The sequence below is a fragment of the Podarcis gaigeae genome, assembly GCF_964106915.1.
Source record: "Podarcis gaigeae genome assembly, chromosome: 8".
Taxonomy (NCBI): Eukaryota; Metazoa; Chordata; class Lepidosauria; order Squamata; family Lacertidae; genus Podarcis; species Podarcis gaigeae.
In genome coordinates, this window is record NC_139684.1 from 82,997,303 (window position 1) to 83,020,969 (window position 23,667).

The 23,667-nt window shown below is 49.4% G+C and overlaps 2 protein-coding genes and 1 long non-coding RNA gene across 4 annotated transcripts in view; 2 read left to right on the forward strand and 1 right to left on the reverse strand.

Moving 5' to 3' along the window:
• LOC310851855 overlaps nucleotides 1–23,667 on the reverse strand; it is a 250,124-nt gene that overhangs the window by 117,366 nt on the left and 109,091 nt on the right. The gene's annotated exons all lie outside the window — the stretch shown is intronic.
• Nucleotides 1–23,667, forward strand: part of STRN4 (striatin 4) — a 195,592-nt gene that overhangs the window by 109,803 nt on the left and 62,122 nt on the right. The window lies entirely within an intron of this gene.
• DACT3 (dishevelled binding antagonist of beta catenin 3) overlaps nucleotides 5,689–23,667 on the forward strand; it is a 46,110-nt gene continuing 28,131 nt past the window's right edge. Inside the window, exon 1 of one of the 2 annotated variants that reach the window (XM_083753865.1) lies at nucleotides 5,689–6,001. In XM_083753865.1, the coding sequence (XP_083609991.1) occupies nucleotides 5,789–6,001 (213 nt within the window). In that variant the 5' untranslated portion in view covers nucleotides 5,689–5,788. Of the gene's footprint in view, nucleotides 6,002–6,117; nucleotides 6,202–23,667 lie in introns of those variants that run through there. The other variant, XM_083753864.1, reaches the window with a different exon arrangement.

A 23,667-nucleotide genomic window follows, 5' to 3' on the forward strand; every position in this document is an offset into this window, starting at 1 on the left:
TCGTGTCTGACTCTTCATGATCCCCTGGACCAGAGCATGCCAGGCACTCCTGTCTTCCACTGCCTCCCGCAGTTTGATCAAACTCACGTTAGCAGCTTCGAGAACACTGTCCAACCATCTCGTCCTCTGTCGTCCCCTTCTCCTTGTGCCCTCCATCTTTCCCAACATCAGGGTCTTTTCCAGGGAGTCTTCTCTTCTCATGAGGTGGCCCAAAACTTGGAGCCTCAGCTTCAGGATCTGTCCTTCCAGTGAGCACTCAGGGCTGATTTCCTTCAGAATGGAGAGGTTTGATCTTCTTGCAGTCCATGGGACTCTCAAGAGTCTCCTCCAGCACCAGAATTCAAAAGCATCAATTCTTCGGCGATCAGCCTTCTTGATGGTCCAGCTCTCACTTCCATACATCACTACTGGGAAGACCATAGCTTTAACTATATGGGCCTTTGTTGGCAAGGTGATGTCTCTGCTTTTTACTCTGCTTTTATTATGTATATTTGTTTTTAAATTACTAATTGTATCCTCGTAAACCACTTCGAGGCTTCCCCCATTTTTATTTTACAATCAAGCTGTGTACAAATTTTACGACCTAAATATTTTGATAAATACCGTGTCTTCATTTTTACCCATGTTTTATTCTGAATACAGTATATCGTTTCATTTAACCACATGGAAATATTTGTTCATTTATTTTTGTTTGTTCATATTGCAACATGTAAACTCCACACGATCGTGATAAAACTGCAAAGCGGCGGCTTACAAAGAAAGCACCACATAAATCTTACCAGGTAAAATAAATGAAAATGATACCGCACGCCCACAATTTGTGTGCAAAGTCGCCCCACATTTCATGCGGTTAAAACCTATAGGTTTGCTTCAAGGGTGGCCCCACACAGAGCATGTGGCAGTAACATCCCATTGCATTGTAGGGGGTTGGACTAAATGGGGTTTTCTTCCCAAATCTACAATTCCATGATTCTTGAGGTTTTAAAGAATGCAGCCCACCGAGAACTGATGTGTGTATTGCGTGGACAATGCCCAGTATACCTTAAGGAGCATCTCCACCCCCATCATTCATCCTGGACACTGAGGTCCGACTCCGAGGGCCTTCTGGCGGTTCCCTCCCTGCGAGAAGTGGGGTTATAGGGAACCAGGCAGAGGGCCTTCTTGGTGGTGGCGCCCGCCCTGTGGAACGCCCTCCCATCAGATGTCGAGGAGATAAAGAACTGCAGTGGTACTTCAGGTTACTACGCTTCAGGTTACAGACTCCGCTAACCCAGAAATAGTACCTTGGCTTCAGGATGAGAACAGAAATTGTGCTCTGGCGGCGCGGCAGCAGGCCTCATTAGCTAAAGTGGTGCTTCAGGTTAAGAACAGTTTCAGGTTAAGAACGGACCTCTGGAACGTAACCCGAGGTACCACTATATCTGACTTTCAGAAGACATCTGAAGCAGCCCTGTGTAGGGAAGCTTTTAACATTTGAGGTTTTATTGTGTTTTTAATATTCTGTTGGGAGCCACCCAGAGTGGCTGGGGAAACCCAGCCAGAGGGAGGGGTATAAATACTAATAATACTAATACTATTACTACTTGTAATAATAATTTATAATAATAATAATAATATATTATTATTATTATTATTATTATTATTATTATTATTATCATCATCATTATTATCCTTTGCCGTTGCTGGGCCACGTTTCCCCCTGCCAGCAAAGCTTCACCCCACAGGTGATAAAATTAGCAAAAGCCAAGCCCAGTAATTACTTCCCAGCCCACTGAGAGCCAGTGGCATAGCGTGGGGGTGCAGGGGGGGCCGGCCGCACCGGGCGCAACATCTGGGGGTTAGGGTTAGGGGGTGCAAATTCACAGGTTAGGGGGTGCAAATCCACCGGTTAGGGGGCACAAATTACTTGCCTTGCCCCGGGTGCTGACAACCCACGCTACGCCACTGCTGAGAGCAAGACGTGCTCACCATGAAGTGGTGGAAAAGGGGAGTGCATTTCCCCCCCTTTCACCACAGCTCACGAGGAGCCACTCCTGGCCTTGCAGCTACCGCAGGATTATTTTGTGTGCGTGTTTTTTTTAAATTCGCCACAGCCGACTCTGCTATTTTCCACTGCCCCTGTTGCCAGCTGCCACCCCCACCCCCACCTCCCATTGTCATGGCTACCACCGTCCCCATCACCATGGCTACCATGCTCGCACTATTATTATCACAACCATTTATAAACCATTGTTGCGCTCCTTTCCCCCGTCACTGTCACATCTGCCAGCCCCTTTCTCCCCGACGTTTGAGCCATCGCCGCTGCGCCCTGCGTATTTTTAGGACCATCCTCGGATGGCTAGGACTCTTCCCCGCACCCACCGACCCACCCCTCCTGGAAAGATGGTCAGCTAAGACCAGGCCCACCAAAACAGAAGGGTGGGCGATGTCCAAGGCTCACACAGGTTCACTACAGATCTGGTAGCCAGCTTTTCGAAAGGGTCTGTTTGCTAAGAACAGGCCTTGCAAAGGTATAGGGACCCCTGACCGTTAGATCCAGTCGCGGACGACTCTGGGGTTGCGGCGCTCGTCTCGCTTTATTGGCCGAGGGAGCCGGCGTACAGCTTCCGTGTCATGTGGCCAGCATGACTAAGTCGCTTCTGGCGAACCAGAGCAGCGCACGGAAACGCCGTTTACTTTCCCGCCGGAGGGGTACCTATTTATCTACTTGCACTTTGACGTGCTTTTGAACTGCTAGGTTGGCAGGAGCAGGGAGCTCACCCAGGGATTGATACCAACACAATTTCCCCTGTGTCCAGTGAACTATGTAGAGTTCAAAAGTGCATGAGCAAGAATGAGGCAAACCAGAGAAAGTTGTGACAGAGTACCATTCTGCTCTTCATCCACTGGGCAAATTATCCCGAATTATTAATACAGTGGTACCTCGGGTTACATACGCTTCAAGTTACACACTCTGCTAACTCAGAAATAATACCTCGGGTTCAGAACTTTGCTTCAGGATGAGAACAGAAATCGTGTTCCGGCGGCGCGGAAGCAGCAGGAGGCCCCATTAGCTAAAGTGGTGCTTCAAGTTAAGAACAGTTTCAGGTTAAGAACGGACCTCCAGAACAAATTAAGTACTTAAAACCCGAGGTACCACTATACATATATATATTATTTTTGAACTGCCTATCTGAACTGTGAGACTCAGTTTCCTCTTGAAAGTTGGCACAATTTCCAGAATAGGGGAGGGAAAAATAAAACAAAAATCTTATTCCTGGTTTACCATCTCCTCCTTTGAGCCAAGATTGTGAAAATGGGATGGTATATGCCAACACTTGCCAATGAGATGCCCTCTAGATGTTTTGGACTACAATTCAGAACCGCCCAGAAAAACACTCTTAGGAGGATCATGAGAGGTTTGTGCATGAGATATCCTCCCTAGCGGATGGGATGCTGGGGAAACTCCTATCTCATCCAGCTAAGAGTGATGTATGGAAGTGAGAGCTGGACCATAAAGAAGGCTGATCGCCGAAGAATTGATGCTTTTGAATTCTGGTCCTGGAGGAGACTCTTGAGAGTCCCATGGACTGCAAGAAGATCAAACCGATCCATTCTGAAGGAAATCAGCCCTGAGTGCTAACTGGAAGGACAGATCGTGAAGCTGAGGCTCCAATACTTTGGCCACCTCATGAGAAGAGAAGACTCCCTGGAAAAGACCCTGATGTTGGGAAAGATGGAGGGCACAAGGAGAAGGGGACGACAGAGGACGAGATGGTGGGACAGTGTTCTCGAAGCTACCAGCATGAGTCTGACCAAACTGCGGGAGGCAGTGGAAGACAGGAGTGCCTGGCGTGCTCTGGTCCAGGGGGTCACGAAGAGTCAGACACGACTAAACAACCACAACAACAACAAAGAGTGATACCAGGCCAGAGGCAGGGAACCTCAGGCCAAAGGGCTGATGCGGTCCTCCCGCTCTTCCTATCAGGCCCTCAGGACACTTCTGTGCTTGCTTTGCTCCCTAAGGATTGCAATACAGGGGGTTGGACTAGATCGGGGGTCAGCAAACTCTTTCAGCAGGGGGCCGATCCACTGTTCGTCAGACCTTGTGGGGGCCAGACTATATTTTGGGGGGAAAATGAAGGAATTCCTATGCCCCACAAATAACCCAGAGATGCATTTTTAATAAAAGCACACATTCTACTCATGTAAAAACACACTGATTCCCGGACAGTCCGGATTTAGAAGGCGATTGGGCCGGATCTGGCCACCGGGCCTTAGTTTGTCTATCCATGGACTAGAAGACCCGTGAGGTCCCTTCAGTGGCGTAGCGTGGGGGGTGCAGGGGGGGCCGGCCGCACTGGGCGCAACGTCTGGGGGTTAGGGGGCGCAAATCCACGGGTTAGAGGGTGCAAATTACTTGCCTTGCCCCGGGTGCTGACAACCCACGCTACGCCACTGGGTCCCTTCCAACTCTGCAATTCCTTAATTTTTCTGGAGAGAGGGATGTGTCTGTGTGTTAGATGCCAGCCTCCTGCTAAACTGTGTGTTCCCTACGTGTTCGCCCGTCGTCTTTTTAAGGGATTAAGAGAATCCATCCCAAAACAGTCACTCCCCCACCCATCCCAGGGGCGTTCGGCGTCTCACCTCCTCCTCTTACACTCGGTGCAGAATTGCACTTTTGCAGATCTTGGGAGGAAAATGGACTGAGGCCGATGGGCGAGGAAAGTTGGCGGTGCGAAAGCCCTGGAGGAAAACGAATCTGGGCTTCCCAGCGCTTCCTCCATTCATGGTGGTCAGCGCGCGCGCGGGGGGGTACTGCTAGATGGGCGGGAGTGCAAAGCAGAGTTCAAAGCGCACAAGTTACTATTTTATGAATGAGGAGGCGGGACATGGTCAGGACGGAGATCCTGCCTATTAATTGCAAAGCAATTTTAATATAGGGGGCGGGGCTAGACATATGAACAAATGTAACACTCCGGCAACAGGGAGTTGGAATGAAGAAGGGAAAGGAATTTGGGGACGACAGATGAGTTCATAGAAGCTTTGAAACAGAATTAGTGTCAATGACTGACCACATTTTCAGAGAGGGAGCTCTGGAACGTCAATGGCTTGAACCGTGGGCGTGGCTGCGTAGGTAATTTAAGACCAGCGAGCCAATGGAATGAGTGGAAGGGCGTGGCTATGCAGATAAGGTGGGTTGGGCGAACCAATGGCGAACGGCTGAAACATTCCTGGGGCGGGGTTTAGCATGCAGATAAGGCACCGCAGGTGAGTCAATGGCTCGGCTCCGGGGCGCGGCTATGCAGATCGCCTCTGCCCGCCGGCCAATGGCTTGGCTCGAAGGCGGGGCCAAAGTGCAGAAACCAAGGGAGCGCAGCCAATGGCTCGGCATCAGGGCGTGGCCATCAGGTAGGCCTGGGTTTCTAACTGGGCGCGGCCAGGCCAGCGAAACTCAACCACGGGGTCCCAAGAAGAGACCGGGCAGGAGGGGCGTGGCTTTGTAAAATAAAGCGGAGCCCGGCGAGCCAATGGCTTCTTCGGAAGGGATATTATGCAAAAAAGCCCAGCAGTGTGAGCGAGGGTCCAATTGTTTGAATGGGAGGTTCGGCTACGGAACCCGGGGCCGCCCAATGGAGGGCTGCGCATGCAAATCGAGCCCGGCAGGCCGGCCAATGAGCGTTGCTATGCAGATAAGGCGGTGACAGCGCCGGAGCTGCAGCGGAGCGAGCGCGCCCGGGGTCGCTTTAGCGCTGCTGCGCTTGGCGGAGCAGGACTCGCACTCGGCGCCGCGCTCCATCGGAGGAGGATGATCCGGGCGTTCTCGTTCCCCGCCAGCCCGGAGCGGAGCCGGCTCCGCGGCTGGCTGGAGGGCACCTTGGCCGGCTTGTGCGAGCTGCATCTGCTCCGCGAGCGCCAGGAGCGGCGGGTCCGGCAGGCGCTACGCCTGGCCGCCGAGTCCCCGAGCAAGCAGGGCGATGGCGAGGCTGGAAGCGGCGACGCGGCTCCGGAGGACCAGCTGGTGAGAGGGAGAAAGAGGGAGCCTCATTGTCCGCCCCGGCGGGGGCCTTTGCCGGACACCCCTGCGCGGGGATCCGGTCCGATCCTGCTCGGGGGAGGTGCTGGGTTGATCTATCCAATAGGATCGGGGGCGAAGGAGACTCGAGGCTGCATTCACAGGAGATGGCTTTGCGAGGGGAGGGGGTCTTCGCGCGAGGAAAGGTCCGTATGTACCGTAGTGCTCGTTGGTGGGCGTGAAAGGGTTAAAATGGGGAGGAGGGGGCGAGCCGCCGCGATTATCCCTCCCCCGCTTCTCTAGTGTGGTTTTGGGGGTGCATCAAGGCTGCGATCCGACGAGTTGCGGCGGTGTAAACGCGTGGCTGCCTTTGGGGGAAGGGTCCTTCTGCAACGTTATTGGAGGGGGGGGCTTCTGTATCGTCTGCCTGTGTTTCTGCCCCCCCCCCATCTTGTGTTGTCCACCGGAGAGCGAAGATTTATTTCATTTTTTGAAAGGGGAAAGCGAGTGGCTTTAAGCCCAAGCACGGCTGTAAAGGGATCGGGAGACCGACGAGTCGGTTTCTCTGCGGTTTTATTAATGGGCTTGCGAGAAATGCCACAGGAGCGTTGCCTGTGCGCCTTCGAAACCCGGGGGGATCTCGCCTCGCCGTTTTTACCTCCTGGCGGTTCGTCTTGAGCAACCGATGAGTCGCCGCTCCCCCTCTCCAGCCCAGCCCTTGAACTTCAAGGCACCCACCCCTCTGGCCCGTCCACCCGGGTCCTTCTGGTCGGTTACACTATTGGGGGCGGGGAGGGCAATGCTCGGACTCCTGGGTTCTCTCCTGAGGTTGGGGGTTGGGGACTGTGTGCGTGCGGAGCGCCGGCTAGGGAAGGCGGCGGGGAGTGGTTGGGGGTTGTTTGTGTTGACGCCTGGGAGTGGGGAGATGAAGCAGCTTTTTGGTCTGTGGACGATTTGGGGGGGGGGGGGAGGAAGAAAGGGTGGGAAGGATTTTGGGTTGGGCAAACAGTGCTTTGCTCACAATATGTGCGTGCAAATCATGAGATATAGGCGGTGAGCCAGTGGAACTCACGGCCACCAGGTTTGGAACTGATCACATGCTCTGAAAGACTCCATTGTTGAACACACTGGCTTGTGATTCTCTCGCACACCCTCTTTTCTCCAAGCAATTGAAGCTTCAGCTTTGCAAGGGAGGGGGTGGGAAGAGACTTTGAAGACCTGTGGGGAAATGCTCTTATTGGTGATAGAACCTCTCTCTCCAGGAGCTCTGTGTTCCATAAGCTGCTGGCTGCTGTTGGAAGGGGCTGCAGGCTTAGATGAGCACCACTGGTCCCATCCAGCCAGAGGATTCTTGGCTTCTGTTGCCAAATCTGAAAGTCTATTTACAGTGTGTTCAGCTTAAGAAGGAGTGAGGCGGAAGGCTGCTAATCTCAGTAAGCCAATGTTAGCTCCGGCCTCGCAACCCTGGCCTTCTGAACCGAGTGATTTGGGAAGTTACCTGTTGAATCCCACACGCCCACAATTTCGGATGTATCTGCATTCTACATTTATACGGACTTGATATCAGCTTTTTACCCAAAGCATTCTGGGAACTGTAGTTTACTAGGAGGTGCCAAGGAATTCCCTGTACAGTGGAACCTCGGGTTACATATGCTTCAGGTTACATATGCTTCAGGTTACAGACTCCGCTAACCCAGAAATAGTGATTCAGGTTAAGAACTTTGCTTCAGGGTGAGAACAGAAATCGTGCTCTGGAGGCCCCATTAGCTAAAGTGGTGCTTCAGGTTAAGAACAGTTTCAGGTTAAGAACGGACCTCCGGAACGAATTAAGTACTTAACCCGAGGTACCACTGTACTCGTGAGCCATCCATGCCCATTGCAGACCCACAAAATCCTGGGTTTCCCTGGGGATAGGTAAAGGTAAAGGGACCCCAGACCATTAGGTCCAGTCGCAGACGACTCTGGGGTTGCGGTGCTCATCTTGCTTTACTGGCCGAGGGAGCCTGCGTACAGTTTCCGGGTCATGTGGCCAGCATGACTAAGCCGCTTCTAGCGAACCAGAGCAGCGCACGGAAACACCGTTTACCTTCCCGCCAGAGTGGTACCTATTTATCTACTTCCGCATGATGTGCTTTTGAACTGCTAGTTTGGCAGGAGCAGAGACCCAGCAATGGGAGCTCACCCCGTCGCGGAGATTCGAACTGCCGACCTTCTGATCAGAAAGCCCTAGGCTCTGTGGTTTGACCCACGGCGCCACCCACATCCCTGGGGATCCAGCATTGCTATTAAAGCTGCATAACTGTGCTGTAGGACTAGGGAAACTCTAAACCAGCCTTCCCAACCTGGATGGCAGTTTTGCACTACCATTCCCATCATCCACAACCAAAGGTTAAACTATGGGACTTCTGCAAGGAGGCAGCCATGGACACCAACCTGGTTGGCTTTAAAAGAAGATTAGAGAAACTCCTGGAGGAGAATCAGGTTACTAGTTGTGATAGTTATGCTCTGCTCTCCACACCTGAAGGCAGAAATGCCTCTGAATGGCAGTTGCTGGAAACCACAGAAGGGGGGAATCCTGCTTGCGAGTTTCCCTTTGAAGTATCTGGTTGTCCACTGTAAGAACGGGATGATGGACTAGAGAGACCATTGACCTGGTCTTAAATTCTTCTAGGAAGGCTGTCTTTAATGCTGCCTCCTATCAGTTCTGTTGTTGTTGTTTAGTCATTTAGTGGTGTCCGACTCTTTGTGACCCCCCTGGACCAGAGCACACCAGGCACTCCTGTCTTCCACCGCCTCCCGCAGTTTGATCACATTCATGTTGGTAGCTTCGAGAACACTGTCCCACCATCTCGTCCTCTGTCGTCCCCTTCTCCTTGTGCCCTTAAACGGTTCCGGAAGTTGAATGGGAGCAAGAATTCCTGGCGCTGAGGACCCGCAGAGCACACCCGCACCCCACGTTTCAAAGCGTGTAGTCTCCCCTTAGTCCTGGGAACTGTAGCTCACCCATCCCAGAACTACAATCCCCAGCGCCCTTAAGAAACTACATTTCCCAGGATTGTGGTGTGTGTTTTTTTTGGGGGGGGGAGCTTTAAATGTGTGCTGTAGCTGTGACCCTTTTGCGCCTTTCTTCTCCTCCACTGTCTTCTCTGCTCGCAGAACTACAATTCCCAGGATTGAAACTTTCCTTGTCAGGACGAATTGCTGTTATAAAGATGAATGTATTGCCAAAAATGCTGTTTTTATTCCAGACTTTACAGATTGTGGATAAAATGGAGTGTTTTGGGAGGTGGCAAAGAGATATCTCCAAATTTGTCTGGCAGGGCAAAAAGCCCAGAATTAAGTTTAAGATACTAACTGATGCTAAAGAAAGAGGGGGCTTTGCCCTGCCAGACTTAAAGCTGTACTATGAATCAGCAGCTTTCTGCTGGTTGAAAGATTGGCTGGTTCTTGAAAACACTGATGTTTTAGATTTGGAAGGATTTAACAACGTTTTTGGATGGCATGCATATTTGTGGTATGACAAGGTTAAAATTCATAAGGCTTTCAAGAACCATATTGTCAGGAAAGCAGTGTTCAATGTCTGGATAAAATATAAAGACTTATTGGAAAATAAGACCCCAAGGTGGTTATCACCAATGGAAGCCAAGGCCCGGAAAAGACTCAATATAGAGGCCAAATGGCCGAAATATTGGGAAATAATAGAAAAAGATGGAGATAATTGGAGGTTGCAGAGTTTGGAGAAATTAAAAGATAAAGTGCGAGATTGGTTACATTATGCTCAGATCAAAGAAGTTTTTAAGTTGGATAAAAAGATAGGATTCCAGGTGGAAAAATCAAAGTTAGAAACGGAATTGTTAGAACCTAAGACTAAGGTACTTTCAAGAATGTATAATTTGCTGCTAAAATGGAACACACAAGATGAAACGGTCAAATCGGCTATGATAAAATGGGCACAGGACATAGGGTATAATATTATGTTTGCTGACTGGGAAAGGTTATGGACCACCGGTTTGAAATTCACGGCATGTAATGCCTTGAAAGAAAATATTATGAAAATGATATATAGGTGGTACATGACCCCAGTCAAGCTTGCAAAAATATACCATTTGTCTGATAATAAATGTTGGAAATGTAAAGAAACTGAAGGAACGTTCTTTCACCTCTGGTGGACCTGCCCTAGAGTTAAGGCTTTCTGGGTAATGATATATAACGAGTTGAAAAAGGTATTTAAGTATACCTTCCCTAAGAAACCAGAGGCCTTTCTTTTGGGCATCGTCGGCCAGAGGGTGTTAAAGAAGGACCGAACATTTTTTATGTATGCAACAACAGCAGCAAGGATACTTGTCGCTAAATACTGGAAAACCCAAGATTTGCCCACATTGGAAGAATGGCAGATGCAACTGATAGACTATATGGAGCTTGCAGAAATGACTGGCAGAATCCGAGACCTGGGAGAAGAAGTTGTGGAGGAGGACTGGAAGAAATTTAAGGACTATTTACAAAAATATTGTAAATTGTATGAATGTTAAGAAAGATGTAAGATTATCAACAATATGGCACCAATAAGTTAGTTAAAAGGAATATGAAGATAAATGGAAATATAAGAAAAGATAAATTTTGGATAAATATTATGTTAAAATTAAGCTTTTAAGGTCTGGGTTAAATTATCTAAAATTAGGGATACAATATCAGAAAATTATAATATAAGAATTGAAACAAGGTGATAAATTGCTGCGTAAAGTTTGAAAATTTGGAACGCAGGAACGAGAGATGCGAGGAAGTCCAAAGAAGTGAAGAAAATGTGGATATTGGAAAAATTATATGTTATTTTGTTTGTTTTTTTCTATTGTACTAAGAAAATCTTTAATAAATATTTTTATATATATATATAAATATAAATAAATACAATTCCCAGGATCCCTGAGATTCCTGCCTTGAAGGGGGTTGGACCAGATGAATCGTGGGGTCCCTTCCAACTTGACAATTCTATAATTTTTTTTGGGGGGGGGGAGAGAAGCCGGGTGCTTTATAACTGTATGCTGTGGACGCTGCCTTAGTTTCACCCACCGAGGCAATGTTCCTGTTCCTGTGCCCTTCGTTTATTTTGGGATACGGCACCCCTATGACAACATGATGTCCCCATCCCTTTGTTGTTGTTGTTTCGTCGTTTAGTCATGTCCTACTCTCTGTGACCCCCTGGACCAGAGCATGCCAGGCACTCCTGTCTTCCACTGCCTCCCGCAGTTTGGTCAAACTCATGCCGATAGCTTTGAGAACACTGTCCCACCATCTCGTCCTCTGTCGTCTTTGAAAACTGGAACAGGGGAACTGCAACGATTGCATCAAAAATCTATGGGATTAAGGAGGAGAGCATGTGGGGCAACTCATGGGTGAGGGGGAATTAAATGAGCGTACAAGGGGTTCACAAACCAGGCCCCCAGTTACTGGCCATACTTGGGGAAAGAAACTTAAAAGCAGGGCTCCGTGTGAAACCCCTGAATTGCAGTTCAACTCTCTTCACTGAGGTCTGAATCAAGACAACGATTTCCTTTCCCAGAGGTTGAAGTCAGCACTGTCAAATTGATTGCTTATTATTATTATTATTTATTAGATTTACGGTATATGCCGCCCATTATGAAAAAAACCTCAGGGCAGTGTGCAACAGTAAAAACATATTTTACAGAGCATAATAGTAATAATAACATAAAACAAAGCACAGTAATCAAAAAATCATAATGTCCACCTGACCTTTAACAATCCATAGATTATTTAATGGCTGAAGGCCAGGGTAAAGGGGAAACGTTTTGCCTGGCGCTTATAGACGTGTAATTATGGCACCAGGTGAGCCCCTCTGGGGAGAGCATTCCGCAAAATGGGGAGCCACCACAGAGAAGGCCCCGTTCTCTTGCTACCACCCTCCAAACCTCTTGGGCAGGAGGGACACAGAGAAAGGTCTCAGGTGACAAGCGCAGGGTGTTTTAATACCTATGAGCTTGCCATCTGAGCTTTGAGCATCCCTGTGGTGAAGTGGTGAGAGTGTCAGACTAGGACCTCTGGGTCTTGGGTTCAAATCCCTGCTCAGCCGTGAAGCTCGCTAGGCCAGGCACTGCCTCTCGATCTAGACTACCTCACAGGGTTGTTGTGGAGGTTACATGAGGCGGTGTAGATTTGGGTACGCCACCTTGAGGTCCATGCAGGATAAGGTGGGGAGTGTGAATGCAATAAATAAAATACAATCTCACTCCAAAAGGAACATTATCGTTTCCAAATGCATCCAGTAACTTGTTGGTTGTGGTTGTTTGGTATCTGTCTTGGGAGACAATGGAGGAGTTCGCCTTTGGGGGTGAAGTCAAACCGTTGGAGAATCACAGCGCCTGCTGTGGCTGTAGAGACCGATAGAGGAGAGAAATGTTTTGTTGCAGCCGGGGTAGAGGAAGGCGTCCGGTTGTGCTGCTGTAGATGCACTATTTTTACTTAGAAAGCCAGGCTTTTTTGGGGGGGGGGATGGGGGGTAGAGAGATTGCTGAGTACACCACCCCCAGTAAACTGGGAGGAGACTCAAAAGGGGAAGAGATTGGGGGTGGAAAAAGAGAACTGCCATTGGTTCTCCTTTCTCCCTGGTAAGTAAATGCTTATTTCATTGGGGGTAAAGTTCTTAAATCTTTCACTGCCTGTGGTTGAAATGGCAGCTATTTGGTCATTAAGCATGAAATATTAATGCTGGAGGAGAATGCTGTCTTATTTAAAATAAAAATATATATCAATGCAGCTCCAAGTTGAAATTGTGGTAGATGCATAGCCCACAGAGGTCTAGCAATTGTGCGTGATGGGAATAAAGTATGCACGCACTGATTTATCAGCGCATAATCACTGTGGGTTAAACCATACATACGCTTCAGGTTACAGACTCCGCTAACCCAGAAATAGTGCTTCAGGTTAAGAACTTTGCTTCAGGATGAGAACAGAAATTGTGTTCTGGCAGCGCGGCGGCAACAGGAGGCCCCATTAGCTAAAGTGGTGCTTCAGGTTAAGAACAGTTTCAGGTTAAGAACAGACCTCTGGAACGAATTAAGTACTTAACCCAAGGTACCACTGTATATATAAAAATAAAAAAAAAGTTCAGTAGCACCCTAGAGACCAACTAAGTTTGTTCTTGGTATAAGCTTTTGTGTGCATGGACACTTCTCCAGATGCCTCAGATACTTCAGATATCTTGTTTATTTATCCTTGCTGAACTACAACTCCCATAATCCCTGAGAAGTGTGGCTGATGGCCAGAGCTGAAGGGAGTTGTAGTTTGGCAAAATCTGGAGGGTCTCGTTTTTTCACCCACAGATGACCACAGAAGCCCCTCATCCCTGCCCACTCAATCTTTTAAGGCCCGGAATCTCCTTTAGACAAATATAAACGCTTCCTTCTTTTCCCATATGGTAGATGCTGTTGTCAGTATCTGGCTGGCCATTGTAAGAGCAGAATGCTTTGTGAGATGGTTGGTGACCTGATCCCAGCAGCTATGTTATTCTGCTGTTCTTACAGGGCAGAATTAAAATGTACCCTTGAAGCTTTTGTATTGACCGCGTTTGATGGGCGGGAATAGAAGAGCCTAAGGTAAAGGTAAAGGGACCCCTGACCATTAGGTCCAGTCTTGGCCGACTCTGGGGTTGCGGCGCTCATCTTGCTTTACTGGCCGAGGGAGCCAGCGTACAGCTTCCGGGTCATGTTGCCAGCATGACTAAGCCGCTTCTGGCGAACCAGAGCAGCACACAGAAACGCAGTTTACCTTCCCGCCGGAGTGGTACCTATTTATCTACTTGCACTTTGACGTGCTTTTGAACTGTTAGGTTGGCAGGAGCTGGGACCGAGCAACGGGAGCTCACCCCGTCACGGGGATTTGAACCGCCGACCTTCTGATCGGCAAGTCCTAGGCTCTGTGGTTTAACCCACAGCGCCACCCAATTATTTCCCCAAATCTTAAGGCATAGCAGAGCTGGGTGCTGGAGGGTCTAGAGCAGGGGTCAGCAAACCTTTTCAGCAGGGGTCCGGTTCACTGTCCCTCAGACCATGTCGGGGGCCTGACTATATTTTGAAAAAAAAAATGAACGGATTCCTATTCCCCACAAATAACCCAGAGATGGATTTTAAATAAAAGCACACATTCTACTCATGTAAAAACACCAGGCAGGCCCTACAAATAACCCAGAGATGCATTTTAAATAAAAGGACACATTCTACTCATGTAAAATCATGCTGACTCTTGGACCGTCCGCAGGCCGGATTGAGAAGGCGATTGGGCCAGATCTGGCCCCCGGGCTTTAGGTTGCCTGCCCCTGATCTAGAGACAAGATTCCCAAACTTTGCTGGGTTACAGCCTCCTTGGTTGCATAAACTCATCCTAAATACCTGCTCCCCTAGCATTATTCAGAATAGCAATATGCACGGCAAACCAAGAAAGATAGTTAACACAATAAATTTAAAGCGGTAACAACATGCCAGTCAGCTGCCTTGGAATAAACAGGACGTCCTGTTTCTTCTGGCAAGAGGATAGCAGCAAAAATGGTGCCCCCCAAAAGGACTTGGGTGGGGGGCAGTGATCTTAAGTGGCTCCCCAAAGCACGTATTTTGGGGTGCGCGGTCACATGAGTCACGCGGGATTGTGGACCCAGGAGATGGCACCCCAGATTTGGACTGCTTCGTTTTGGAAGACATGTAACATTAAATTGCACATTTATTCAATGTCCAGTGGAAGCTATTCAGTTTAATTAACTTGACAAGGCCCCTTTGCCCCTTAGCACCCACCTAAGGAATCCCCTCCCAAAGGGGCAGTAACCCCCCCCACTTTGGGAACCGCTGGTCTAGAGAGTGGTCTTTCTGGTAAAGGTAAAGTGACCCCTGACCAGGAGGTCCAGTCGTGGCCGACTCTGGGGTTGCGGCACTCATCTCGCTTTATTGGCCGAGGGAGCCGGCGTACAGCTTCTGGGTCATGTGGTCAGCAGGACTAAGCCGCTTCTGGCGAACCAGAGCAGTGCAGGGAAACGCCGTTTATCTCCCCGCCAGAGTGGTACCCATTTATCTACTTGCACTTTGTGCTTTCGAACTGCTAGGTTGGCAGGAGCTGGGACCGAGCAACGGGAGCTCACCCCACCACGGGGATTCGAACCACCGACCTTCTGATCGGCATGTCCTAGGCTCTGTGGTTTAATCCACAGCACCACCCGCGTCCCCTAAATCTGATGTTTGGTCAAGCACTTGTCTCCCATTGCTCTTGGGACTGACCTGTTCCACAGCTGAAACACCTTAATTTTGGTATAGATATTTCCCAAATGTCTGAACAGCCCAAGGCAAGCGAGAATGGCTTGCAAGCTAAAAACTGGTAAAAGAATGCTCCACAACGCCATTCTTTTTAAATTATCATCATATCCTTTTTTTCATTTTGATTATAAATGTGCAATAAAACCCATCCACCCAGCGTTTCTGTGATATATTTCTCTTTCTCCCTGCCTGAGTACCATGCGTTTTTTCAAATACAATCAGGAACATTCATAAAGCGGTACAATAAAGCACCGCAGGAACAACGGATTAATAATAATAAAAACCCCCTCATCATCTTGGGACCCTAATTAAAAACACAAGAAGACGCCTGCCAGAATATCTGCTTTGTGCGTCGGATGGTGTAGACTCTGGTCCACAAAATGATGGATGGGCTGGTCTTTAGGGCGCTCTAAGATTATTTGTGGTTCTGCCTCAGCCATTTGCCAACCTAGTGCCCAGCATCCGTGGCTGGCATGGCTGGGAGTTGCGATCCAAAACATCTGGAGGGCACCAGGTTGCAGATGACTGTTTTTGCAGTGGTGATAAAATCTTAAGACTGTACCTGCATCAAAACAAGGCTATTCACAGAGAGGCTGGTCCGTTAGAGAAAATGGGGCCTTGCCCCACCAGCCTCTGCTCTTAGCCCCGGTGTACCTGCCTTCTAACTTAACAACCATGGGTAGCGCTGTGGGTTAAACCACAGAGCTTAGGACTTGCCGATCAGAAGGTCGGCGGTTCGAATCCCCGCCACGGGGTGAGCTCCCGTTGCTCAGCCCCTGCTCCTGCCAATCTAGCAGTTTGAAAGCACACTAGTGCAAGTAGATAAATAGGTACCGCTCCGGCGGGAAGGTAAACGGCGTTTCCGTGCGCTGCTCTGGTTCGCCAGAAGCGGCTTAGTCATGCTGGCTGCATGACCCGGAAGCTGTACGCCGTCTCCCTCGGCCAATGGAGTGAGATGAGCGCCGCAACCCCAGAATTGGTCACAACTGGACCTAATGGTCAGGGGTCCCTTTACCTTTAACTTAACAACCAGTCCAGGGGGTGGCGCTGGCACCCAGCTTCCCCCTTTAGTCTCCTTCTGTGTTGCCCTTGCAGGACTCTGCAGGGAGAAGCATGGGGACATAGCTTCTGCCTGTTGTTGGCTCTGGCGCCACCTGCTGTTGGGCTCCCTACCTTTTGCCCTACCAGCTCCAGCGAACACCAGCCCTCTGGTTCGGCGAATCTCTTTGCTCTCAGTTCCTAAAATAAGACTGACAGGGACAGCCTGTGCACTCCTCTTATGCTCTGCATCCCACACGCTCCCATTGCCAGTTGGGAAGTGGCGATAATGTGACATTGGCCGCAGTCCATAGCTATCTTGTTGTTTCGATGCGTTCCCCCCACAAACCAGGTTTGGTCCTAATTGAGAATGACCTCGCTGCATTTGAAGCCGGTAATGTGTACACAGGGACGTGAGTGGCGCTGTGGGTTAAACCACAGAGCCTAGGACTTGCAGATCAGAAGGTTGGCAGTTCGAATCCCCGCGATGGGGTGAGCTCCCATTGCTCGGTCCCTGCTCCTGCCAATCTAGTAGTTCGAAAGCACATCAAAGCGCAAGTAGATAAATAGGTACCACTCTGGCGGGAAGATAAACAGCGTTTCTGTGCACTGCTCTGGTTCACCAAAAGCGGCTTAGTCATGCTGGCCACATGACCTGGAAGCTGTATGCCGACTCCCTTAGCCAGTAAAGCAAGATGAGCGCTGCAACCCCAGGGTCGGCCATGACTGGACCTAATGGTCAGGTCCAGTCAGGTCCTTTTACCTTTTAATGTGTACAGATGCTGGTAACGGATACACAGCCAGAATCTCAGCTTGGCAAGGAGTCCCTAACCCTCTGTCCTGGAAGCTACTTCCCTCTCCCTCCACCCAAATACATGACACATAGTTACTGGAGTGCAAAGGAGCTCTGGTCAGCCCCCTGTGCCTCCTGCCCCCTTCCCTTCATCATTTTGCCTTTTGACACCCCTCCCTAAAACCTCCCCACCTGCCCTGTACTCCTTCCAGGTGTGCTTTCACCCTCGCTCCCGGAAGTTGCGCTGTTGGTGAGCATTCCGTTGAAGGCACCCCGTACAGTGAGAATGTCCGTGATGACCTCACATGACAAAAGCTTGACCAATGGCGGGTTAACAGGTCACAGAAGCCACTTGCTGATTTGTGCCTAAGGATCACGGTATTTAACTAGAAATCCATTGTCCGTGCACAAAGAGGGCCTGTATTCTTGGTCCGCTGACTAGTGTTAAATTCAAGCAGTGCTCTCGACCGTTCCTGGCGTCCAGTAAAAAGGAAAAAAGTCACGCGGTTTCTCCTCTTGGCCGGTTCTGGTACAATCGCCTCCCTCCTACTCCTTTCCTTTATGGCAGGAGAGTAACCGCGCCCTTGTCAGAGTCTCTGAAGAATAGAGGAGCTTGGCTGGATCCGGCCAGTTGCCCATTCAGTCCAGTATCCTGGTCTCTCGGCGGCCGGATCTGAGCATAACCGCCACTTTGCGACCCACAATAACTGGTCTTCACCCACGTACTGCTTCAGACAGTGGAGATAGAATCACAGATATGTCGAGTTGGGACTAATAATAATAATAATAATAATAATAATTTTTATTCATACCCCGCCTTCCCCAGCCAAGGCCAGGCTCAGGGCGGCTAACAAGCAATAACAAAAACAAGCTGAATGAATACAACTGAAAAACAAGATTAAAATACAACATTAAAATATTGAAACATTAAAATATTAAAATGCAGCCTCATCACAGGAGGAGAAAGGAAAAAGAAAAAAGAAAGAGGGGGAGGGAATCAAATTGGCTCCAAGCCAAAGGCCAGGTGGAACAACTCTGTCTTACAGGCCCTGTGGAAAGAAATCAGATCCTGCAGGGCCCTCGTCTCATGAGGCAGAGCGTTCCACCAGGCCGGGGCCAGTGTTGAAAAGGCCCTGGCTGTGGTTGAGGCTAATCTGAATTCCTTAGGGCCTGGGACCACTAGGGTGCTGCTATTTATGGACCTTGAGGCTCTCCGTGGGGCATACCGGGAGAGGCGGTCCCATAGGTACCAGGGTCCTAGGCCGTGAAGCGCTTTAAAGGTCAAAACCAGCACCTTGAATCTGATCCTGTACTCCACCGGGAGCCAGTGTGGCTGGAAAAGCACTGGGTGAATAAGCTCCCATGGCAGAGAGTCCAACCCCTTGCAATGCAGATAGAACTGTGGAATTTTTACTGTGGCTCTGCCTGCATCTTGGAACTCCCTGCACTTTTCGGCACCATTTTCGTTTAGGCTTTAATCTGTTCTTAGTTTATGGCTGGTTTTATCTTTTGAGTGCTTTATAGAGTTCTTTTTTACTTTTCTTCATTCTCTTCGGTACATCGCTTTGAGTTTTTCTTCCAACAAGCAAACAGTGTGTTCATTTTATGGAATAAACAAGGATAGACATCATGGATAGCCAGCCTAAGCTGGCCAGAAGATCCCCTAGTCACAGAAAAAGCTTGAGGGGGAATTTCCTCCCATGAATTGGATGACTTCCCCATGACTTCTCAGGCAAGTGGTTTCCCCAGCCACTCTGGGCGGCTTCCACAAAGACCATAAATACTCTAAGATGTCACACATTAAAAAATTCCCTGAACAGGACTGTCTTCTGAATGTCAAGTAGTTGTTTGACATCTGGTGGGAGGGCGTTCCACAGGGCGGGCGCCACTACCGAGAAGGCCCTCTGCCCGGTTCCCTGTAGCTTGGCTTCTCGCAGTGAGGGAACCGCCAGAAGGTCCTGGACCTCAGTGTCCGGGCAGAACAATGGGGGTGGAGATGCTCCTTCAGGTATACAGGACTGAGGCCGTTTAGGGCTTTAAAGGTCAGCACCAACACTTTGAATTGTGCTCGGAAACGTACTGGGAGCCACTGTAGGTCTTTCAAGACCGGTGTTATGTGGTCTTGGCGGCCGCCCCCAGTCACCAGTCTAGCGGCCGCATTCTGGATTAGTTGTAGTTTCCGGGTCACCTTCAAAGGTAGCCCCACGTAGAGCGCATTGCAATCTGTGGGCAGGTAGGGTCTCAGCCTGCGTACCAGGTGGAGCTGGTAGACAGCTGCCCTGGATACAGAATTGACCTGCGCCTCCATGGACAGCTGTGAGTCCAAAATGACTCCCAGGCTGCGCACCTGGTCCTTCAGGGGCACAGTTACCCCATTCAGGACCATGGAGTCCTCCACAGCCACCCGCCTCCTGTCCCCCCAAAACAGTACTTCTGTCTTGTCAGGATTCAACCTCAATCCATTAGCCACCATCCATCCTTCAACCGCCTCCAGGCACTATTAACTTGGAATGAGTTTACATAAATATATTAGGTTACTGACAATTATATATGTATTAGGATAATAAGACTGTACACATCTGTATATTAATGTCTGGTAATACAACAGCATTTCTTTCTTTCTTTCTCGCTTGATTTTTTTTAATTTCCTTTTCCCCTCTTTCTTTTTATGAATGAAATTCCCTGAATAAAATATCAATAAAATATTATCAATTAGATTTGTATGCTGCCCTTCATTGCAAGATCTTTGGGCGGTTCACAGGCTAAAAACACAAGGTGAAAACACAAGTAAAGAGTTAAAATTAAAACAAAACAATAACCTGACACACATTTAAAAGGATGTAAATATTACTAAGCCTTGTAAAACCCAAAAAATACAAATTAACATATAACACTTTAATTTAAATTAACATATAACAATTTAAAACACGCCCCCAATAAACAGCATCCACCTGTTTAAACCCCATCCCCATTAAAAACCATAATTTTAGCACAATGGGGCTGGCAGGATCCCCACCAGCGCTAAGGGATCAGCCTTGACTGTTCTCCCGCCATCTAGGTAAAAAAAAAAGGTAAAGTCCAATCAAAGACGACTATGGGGTTGCGGCGCTCATCTCGCTTTCAGGCCGAGGGAGCTGGTGTTTGTCCACAGACAGCTTTCCGGGTCATGTGGCCAGAAGGACTAAACTGCTTCTGGCGCATTGGAACTCTGTGACGGAAATCAGAGCGCACGGAAACACCATTTACCTTCCCACCACAGTGGTACCTATTTATCTACTTGCACTGGCGTGCTTTTGAACTGCTAGGTTGGCAGGAGAAGGGACTGAGCAAAGGGAGCTCACCCTGTCGCGGGGATTCGAACCACCTACCTTCTGATTGGCAAGCCCAAGAGGCTCTGGTTTAGACCACAGCGCCACCCACGGCTTGATTTAATCAGCTATGATGGACAGGTATCACATTGTTGGCCTCACCGCCACAAGTGACCTGTCCACACCGTTTGGCTGCAGCAATTGAAAGTCGTCCCCCGGGGTGTAATTTGCTGTTGTGCCAAGGAACCCCCGACAGACCTGAAGCCGCCATGGCCGCAAGCTCAGCACGGATCTGAGTGATTTTGCCCTCCAGAGTGATTTGTACATCTCTCACAGCGGGTTGCTGACCAGTCCGTTGTCAGTGATACATTAGTCTAGTCCAGCTGATTTACAGTGTGGGCAGCTCAACTGGGGATGCAGTAAAGGTAAAGGACGCCTGGACGGTTACCGTATTTTTCGCACCATAGGACGCACTTTTCCCCCTCCAAAAATGAAGGGGAAATGTGTGTGCGTCCTATGGTGCGAATGCAGGCTTTCGCTGAAGCCTGGAGAGTGAGAGGGGTTGGTGCGCACTGACCCCTCATGCTCTCCAGGCTTCGCACACCTCTCTGCAAGCAGCGGGAGCCCAGCATTGGGCTCCCGCTGCTTGCGGAGAGTTGCCTGCACGCTGAGCTCAGCGCCCCCAGGCTTCGCGGACCTCTCCACAAGCAGCGGGAGCGCTCCCGCTGCTTGCGGAGACTTGCCTGTTTGGGGGCTGGGGTTGGGGGAAGCTCGAGCTTCCCCCACCCCAGCCCCGCGCCTGGGGAAAAAAATATTTTTCCCCCTTTATTTCCCCCCCCCAAAATTGGGTGCACCCTATGGTCCGGTGCGCCCTATGGTGCGAAAAATACAGTAAGTCCATTCAAAGGCAACTACAGTGGTACCTCGGGTTAAGAACTTAATTCATTCTGGAGGTCCTTTCTTAACCTGAAACTGTTCTTAACCTGAAGTACCACTTTAGCTAATGGGGCCTCCCACTGCCGCCGCCATGCGATTTCTGTTCTCATCCTGAAGCAAAGTTCTTAACCCAAGGTACTATTTCTGGGTTAGCGGAGTCTGTAACCTGAAGCGTCTGTAACCTGACGTACCACTGTATGGGGTTGCGGTGCTCATCTCACTTTCAGGCCGAGGGAGCCAGCTTTTGTCCGCAGACAACTTTTTGAGTCATGTGACCAGCATGATGAAACCGCTTCTGGCGCAACAAAACACCGTGACAGAAACCAGAGCGTACGGAAACGCTGTTTCCCTTCCCACCACAGCAGTACCTATTTATCTACTTGCACTGGCGTGCTTTCGAACTGCTAGGTTGGCAGGAGCTGGGACCGAGCAACGGAAGCTCACCCTTTTGTGGGGATTCGAACTGCCAACGTTCTGATCAGCAAGCCCAAGAGGCTCAGTGGTTTAGACCATGCAGCAGAGGTTGAGAGAGAGAATCTCTTTGCTGCTGCCCCTGCTGCCGCGTGGGAGGGAAGGCCGAGCCCTTGCCCCTCTGTTGGGTCAATGCGCAATGGGCGCCACTTGCGCTCTAACGGACGCCAGCTGGTTTCACTGTCCAGAGCCCCTCAGAAAACCAAGGAACCTACCAGAATCCATTTGCTCAGAGAGAGGAGCGATCCATTTTGTAAACTGCTTTGAGATTTTTTCCTTTAAAATATAAAGGAACTTTTTTGATCCATGCTTCCATGCCAACCCTCTCCTTGTTTTGACATTCCAGGCCTCCCTGGCTTCACAGACTTGCTGAGTCAGACCCTGGTGCAGTCAACAGTCAACGGGGCTGAGTCATCTTTTTGGATTGGCCAGGTCTCCTGCGTTTTCTTGCCTCGGAGACTGGTGTGTTTGTGTGTGTCAGAGGGGTCATCTGTGTTTACCCTTCCGCCATATTGATGTCCTCGCCTTCCACAGTCCGGCTCTGAGCTTGGCTGGTGGTTGATAGCACGCAAGAGTACAGTGATACCTCGGGTTAAGAACTTAATTCGTTCTGGAGGTCCGTTCTTAACCTGAAACTGTTCTTAACCTGAAGCACCACTTTAGCTAAAGGGGCCTCCTGCTGCCGCCGCCGCACAATTTCTGTTCTCATCCTGAAGCAAAGTTCCTAACCTGAGGTATTATTTCTGGGTTAGCAGAGTCTGTAACCTGAAGCGTCTGTAACCTGAAGCGTCTGTAACCCGAGGTACCACTGTACAGCTCCACAACATGCATCACAAAGGCTTTAGAAATATCCACTTTTGGAATCTGGATTGGAAACATCTTGCGGTCGGAGGTGGGGAAAAGGTTGCTTTCTTTTCTTGTTGCTGCTGTCTTTTATTTCTGCGCTGTGCCATAGAGTAGAATAGAATAGGAAAGTTGGGAGGGACACCTGGGGGCCATCTAGTCCAACCCCTTGCGACACAATGTTTAACCTTGCACTGTGCGAAGAAATCCTTTTCTTTTATCTGCCCTGAATCTTCCAACGTTCAGCTTCCGTGAATGAAGCTGAATGAAAAACCTCCCTCCATCCAGTTTTCACCATGCCAGGCATGCTTTTATAAACTTGTCTCCGCTGACTTGCCTTTTCTCTAATAATAATAATAATAATAATAATAATAATAATAATAAAAATAAAAATAATTTATTTATATCCCGCCCTCCCCAGCCGAAGCCGGGCTCAGAGCGGCTAACAACAATAAAAGTAACACAGCATTCTAAAATCAATTCATTCTAAAATCAATTCAAAATCAAATTCATGGCAACCATTGGGCTAGAGTTCTGTGAGGATTACCAAAGGAGGGGGTCAGACTGTGCTTTGGCCAAAGGCCTGGTGGAACAGCTCTGTCTTGCAAGCCTTGCGGAAAGATGTCGAGTCCCGCAGGGCCCTAGTCTCTTTTGACAGAGCGTTCCGCCAAGTCGGGGCTACGGTCGAAAAAGCCCTGGCTCTGGTTGAGGCCAGCCTAAGCTCCCTGTGGCCCGGGACCTCCAAAATGTTCTTGTTTGAAGACCGTAAGGTCCTCCGTGGGACATACCAGGAGAGGCGGTAGGTACGAGGGTCCTAGGCTGTATAGGACTTTAAGGGTTAAAACCAGCACCTTAAACCTGATCCTATACTTCACCGGGAGCCAGTGCAACTGGTATAGCACCGGGTGAACGTGATCCTGCAGCGAGGACCCCGTAAGGAGTCTTGCTGCGGCATTCTGCATCCGCTGGAGTTTC